The 5,418-nt window shown below is 39.8% G+C and overlaps 1 protein-coding gene across 8 annotated transcripts in view; it reads left to right on the top strand.

The window, feature by feature from the left end:
- PURG (purine rich element binding protein G) overlaps positions 1–5,180 on the top strand; it is a 44,478-nt gene extending 39,298 nt beyond the window's left edge. For 5 of the 8 annotated variants that reach the window (XM_019556375.1, XM_019556381.1, XM_019556379.1 and 2 more), the window contains 2 exons: positions 3,617–3,645; positions 4,187–5,180. Coding sequence is in view for 2 of the 8 variants with exons in the window: in XM_019556382.1 (XP_019411927.1) it covers positions 3,617–3,632 (16 nt within the window). In the remaining 6 variants the exon portion in view is untranslated. Of the gene's footprint in view, positions 1–748; positions 3,646–4,186 lie in introns of all 8 variants that reach the window. The other 3 variants (XM_019556376.1, XM_019556378.1, XR_002104927.1) reach the window with 2 other exon arrangements.
- Positions 5,181–5,418: the final 238 nt, after the last annotated feature.

Below are 5,418 nucleotides of genomic sequence, written 5' to 3'. Positions count from 1 at the left end.
TGATCATGGTAATCCTGTTTAACATTATATTGCCCGGAGGCCCCTGTTTGCTTGTAAGCTCTGAAAATACAGATGCAAGACTGTAGAGACAGGGATATAACAAAGGAATGAGTATGAAGTGTCTAGTTTCAGGAGTCCTGGCTTACAAGAAGGTCATAGCCACTAGGACTGGTAGGGGTGATGTCACCAGGAACCACAGCCAGCAAAACAAACAAAAAATATCTAGTCTTGGAGATGCTGCTAGTGAAAAAGTAGCAAGAAGCTTCTGTCCTTGCTGGGTGTGTACTCTGTTGGAGACTAGTCTGAGGCAGATGCCCACGTTTATGGAGTTACAAGGATCTCTGTGGTGATACAAGGGAGGAGGGAAGAAGATCAAGAGTCCCATGCGGGCTAGGTGAGATGCTGTTTGAATGACACAGACCTGATTGGGAGATAGGCCAAGATGTTGAGATGACAGCAAAATACAAATTTGTTAGCAAAGGGATAAACTTGAGAGCGATCCACTTAAATATGATAGCTAAAAACATGCTGGTGGACAAGGCATCATGAGATAGGATGTGAAGAAAAGGCAAGATCAAAGACAAACGAAGGTAACCTGAGAGAAGCAGATGAGACAGAAGGGAGCAAAGGAGGGATTTGGATGTATGCAAACAGCAGGTTTAAAAATACTGTAAGGAAGGGAGGGCAACAAGAGAAGTGCCAATAGTAGCAATAAAGGAGGGAGGTAGAGGTTGCAGTAATAAAACAGGTTAAGAGGTGCTGTGGACAAGGGCTTGAGGTAGCAGCAAATGGGGAGTAGGAGGAGAGTGTGATTTAAGAAGATGGGTCCACAAGCAGTGTAGCAGGTGTAGAGGTCCTGGCCATTTTAAATCCTGGTTATTGGAAGTTCCTGTAAGCTATAGTGCAAGGCAGTTGTCTTTGTACTGTCATTTGGCCCTTGTGAAGCTCCAGTATCCTGGGGAGTAGGGGCAGGCTCTCTTACCCTAGGAAGCAGTCATTTCCCTAGGTTTCGCTCCCTTCCATGGAGTGGACACCATCCTGCTCACCATACACCAGTATGTTAAAACAGAAACCTTCAGATTTAGACTGAGGCAGGATCTCCTCCACACCAGGCATCAGATTCAAAGGGCACTCCCTCACCATATAGACTCCATGAAATAACACAAAGAGTAAGTTTCAAGAAAGCTAAGGCTGGTGGTGGGAATGAGTTCATCTTTATATTTTGTAGTTTATTTTTGTTTCTCTCATTCAGTTCCTTCACCTCCAAATCTGCAAGTTAAAGTTTCATATCTGATGCTGCCAAAACACACACAGACAAATCTGGGCAGGCTTTCTGAGACCATGTAAATATTAGACCCTGAATTTCAAAGGAAGGGAGGAGATAAACTACCAGCCAAGTTCCTCTCATAGGAAAAATTAAATCTACAGCCTATCCTAGTGTTAACAGGGTACAAGGTGTTACTTGTCACGTACTGTACTGAAAGGTTTCATTGATCAGTGACTGTATTGTACTGTATGAAAAATCATCAATTGCCTTGTATTGTTTATAATAGACTGTACCATATACTACACAAATTTCCATATTCCAAGTTTTTCAGTGATGCATGTTGCCAGTTAGGTCCTAAAACTATGTGGTGCTAATTCTTCCATATCCAATGGTGCTTTTGTGGATGCTAACTGCAGACATGCTGAACAAAAGCTTGAAGTTTAAAAGTCTTTCTTGTCTGTTTGTATAATGTAAACACACACACAATGATGATAAACTTGAATTTGTTTCAAAGTATCATTGACAATCTAATGTTTTCTATGTGTGCTTGATTTGGGTTTGGAATTGTTTTTTTTCCAGAAAGCAGCTGTGTTTCTACACAATACACACTGGTATTTCTTCTAAGAGATGATTTCACCTCACAGGGCCAAGAATCTGTCCAACTCCTCAGGTAGTTGAAGTTGGTTGACCCTTTACCTGCTTTTTGCACCAGTTTCATTCACATGAATTTAGTCATTTGTTTTCTGATGTGAATAGGATGTACAGGCCTAAAAAGGACTCCATCTCTTAAGCATTAACAGTCCTCATGCTGCCTCAGCATTGTGCATGTCATGTAGCTTGGTCTTCTGCTTGCATCACAGTTGCATGATTGTGTCTATGCCAGGCCTTACAACAACTTCAGTCTTATTCAGAAGCAAACCAAAGAGCACATAGTAGTGCACCTCTTGCAGCCATGCAAAAGAGCTAGGTGCTTTGTTTATTCAGTGAGTGAAAGATGGGAATAGGAATTCTTTAGAGACTGCCCACTTAGCCAGAAAGGAAAGAAAGTATTTTTGCAGCTGCTGTTTGGGCCTCATACAGGAGTAATACTGGCAGCTTGCTCTACTCTGGGGTAGAAAGAGTGGTAGTCACTGCACAGGTCCCTGGGTGAATACTGAGGAGATGGAAAATTTGCCAAGACAAATTAGGAACATATTTTGTGTATTGTATAATGAAGAAATGTAATAGTAAAGACATCGGGTGGATTTGTTGGTAGCACTAGAAATTCACCCTGGAAGCCATTATTTGAGCATTGCATATAGATTCAAACGCGTTTCTTCATCTTTTTAATGCTACTTCTGCCCATTCAGGGTAAGATGGCTTAGTCACATGTAAGGTCTATACCCCCAGCTGCTCTGTCATATATGAAGTACAAATGAAGAGAAACTTGGTTTTCACTACTTACTGTTCTTTAGACTTTGTGGACACGTGTCCCACAGATAAAAATGAGAAGCAGCTGTCTAGCTTGTGAAATTGATGGCTTTCAGGAGTATCAGATCCAAGTAGCTAAATTTGTCACAGCTTTGACTGTCAAATCAGTGCTTCTCCCAATCTGTCAAAATAAAGGCAATGTCTTTGGTAGTAATAGATTTTTTCTTATGAAAATCAAGAGCCAGAAGCCAAGAAAAGGAAATGGTAGATAGGAGACTTAAAACTAACTAGAAAAGGATTAGTCTTAGAGAGAACCAGAATTACAAATGCATAGAATTTACCAAATCTACACTAGGAAGACTGTGTTTCCATAGTATTTTTGCTGCAGTTGTTGGACACATTCATTTTACACTAGTGTAGATTTAGTGGAAGCTCGAACCACTGCAAGGAAACATCCATTTTCCTGATGGGGTCTTCAAACATCTCTGCCAGCTGAGGAGCCTACATTCTGATTGTGGAGTTCCTTGGCTTATTGGATGAAAAGAAAGAAAGAAAAAAAAGACACAAGCTGCTTTTTAGGACAAAAAAAATCAGAATATATTTTTTATCTATTTGAAAAAAAGTCTGATATTTACCCCTGTTATCAACTGAATTTGCATATGGTTGTTTGCCACAATATCTGTTCTGTCTTAAAATAAATTTGCTTACTTGTGTAGTCTTAACAGTTTGGTTTCATTTTTACAATCTAATTTTACTTTAAAATATTAATTGGGAAGCATCCTTAAATGTTCAATCTTTTGGACGTTTTCCATTAAATGTCCTGGAAGAACATCTATCTATCTAGAAGGGAGAGAAACCTCATAAAGAGGTTAAGTCTTTGTATTTTTGCAATTATTTTTCTATTTGCTAATTTTATTTCCTCTTTTCCTGCCCTTCCAGTAGCTTTCATCGTTGAAATCATCTATATGGTAAGTGCTTAACAGAAGACTTGCTCTCTGGCATTATATTCATCAATGAAGAATTTTTTGTAGTTATTAAAGGAATTCTTCAAGATAAACAAATTCTAAGCTTAGTCCTGTTTATTGTTGTTTGCTCATTAATGGCAATGCAGTAATTGAGAGTGGTATCAAGAAATAGCCTTGACCACAAGGCAGAAATTTTTGCAAAATACTCTCTTCATTAAAATGCAAATACAATACAAGTTGGTCTCCTATAGCAACACACAAAAAGGAATATTTTAATTGATGAATAAAGGAATCATCCACATATGAGAGTGACTTGGCCTGGGGAAATTCCTATGGTTCATATGCTTCAGAGTATTCTGGCATTCCTTTAAAAGTCTGACCTTTCAATTACTTATATTCTAGAGGGCCGTGGAGATCAGAATGGTTAGCATCAAAAGCAAAAGTACCCGAGATACTGTTTTAAAACCCTAAGTAATATTGAGATGGTTTGGTTTTGTGAATTATCATTTACCCAAGAATTTTGTTTCTGGACCATCTCTCCCAGGTCAGGAGTCATGTCTACTGACCAGGCAGCAGATTAGACCAGTTCAGCAAACAGACCAGTTGCCACTTTGGGTGGGAACAAACCAAAACTGAACCAAATACCAGAAAACATTTCCTCTGATTTATTCCTTGTCAATAGCCAACACTTGGGATTTTAGGGAGCCCATGTTTTACTATGGTTGCAATCTCCATCCTTTTTCCCCATAGAATCTTTTTCTAGTGCATCTCCTGGTTATAGGGCCAGTACATAGGCTTCCCACAGAACTCTCTCTTTCAAAGTGATACTTTAAAAAATCTGGCATAATCAGAATATTGAACCTGTTTTAGTATTTTCAGTTTTGACCATACAGGATATTTATGCATAGGATCATAAAGTGGGGACCCCAGGACATTATCTAGTCCAACTCCCCATTCAAGGCAGGATCAGCTGTGCCTGAATCATACTAGACAAGTGTTTTTTCTAACCCAGGCATTAGCAATATTTTGGAGCGGGGGGTCAGTATAACAGAGATGGACCTTAGCGCAAGCTACTTCCAACCTGGCCTGCTTTGTCACAGCTGTAATTACTGCCCCCCATTCCACTGCAGTGCCACCACCGCAGTTTCTGCCTAACACCTAGCCACCACAGAGGTGAAGCCCTCCCCACCCCGCCACCCTACAACCAACCACCTACAAAGCCCCCACTGCCATGGGCCAGATAAAATGGCTCCACAGGACAGATCCAGCCCATGGGCTGTAGGTTGCCAATCCCCGGTCTAACCTATTATGAAGACTTAATGAATAATCAATTAGTAACTGAATCCCATAGCTGACCTTGCTCAGAACTGCTGCAAGACCAAGCAGCCTATAGCTACCCAGTTGATTTTGCTTGTCTTGTGTGTATTAGGACACAACATTTACCCTCTTCTAGTCTTTGGGTTTTCTCCATCATTACAAAACTTATTAAAAATGTACATAAGCAAGAGATATACTTGGTCTCTAGAATTCTTGAGGGAAAGTTACTTTGGCACTTGAAATATTTCAGGTAATGAGTACCTCATCCTGCTTCATTCCAAATTCAGAACTAACTTATTGAATATGATTACCTTGCATCATTAATTTGACTTGATCTAGTAATCAACCACATTTCTTGCATACAACATACCCCCAAATAAAGCATGCATCTTGTTTTTGGAAAGCTGAATATAGAAAAAAAGGGTTTTTTTCAGACTCATGGCCAACGGTGTTGCTTCT

The sequence above is a fragment of the Crocodylus porosus genome, unplaced genomic scaffold (assembly GCF_001723895.1).
Source record: "Crocodylus porosus isolate Cpor-Errol unplaced genomic scaffold, CroPor_comp1, whole genome shotgun sequence".
NCBI lineage: Eukaryota > Metazoa > Chordata > Crocodylia > Crocodylidae > Crocodylus > Crocodylus porosus.
The sequence above is the reverse complement of the archived record's forward strand: the minus strand, read 5'-3'. Positions and strand labels throughout refer to the sequence as shown.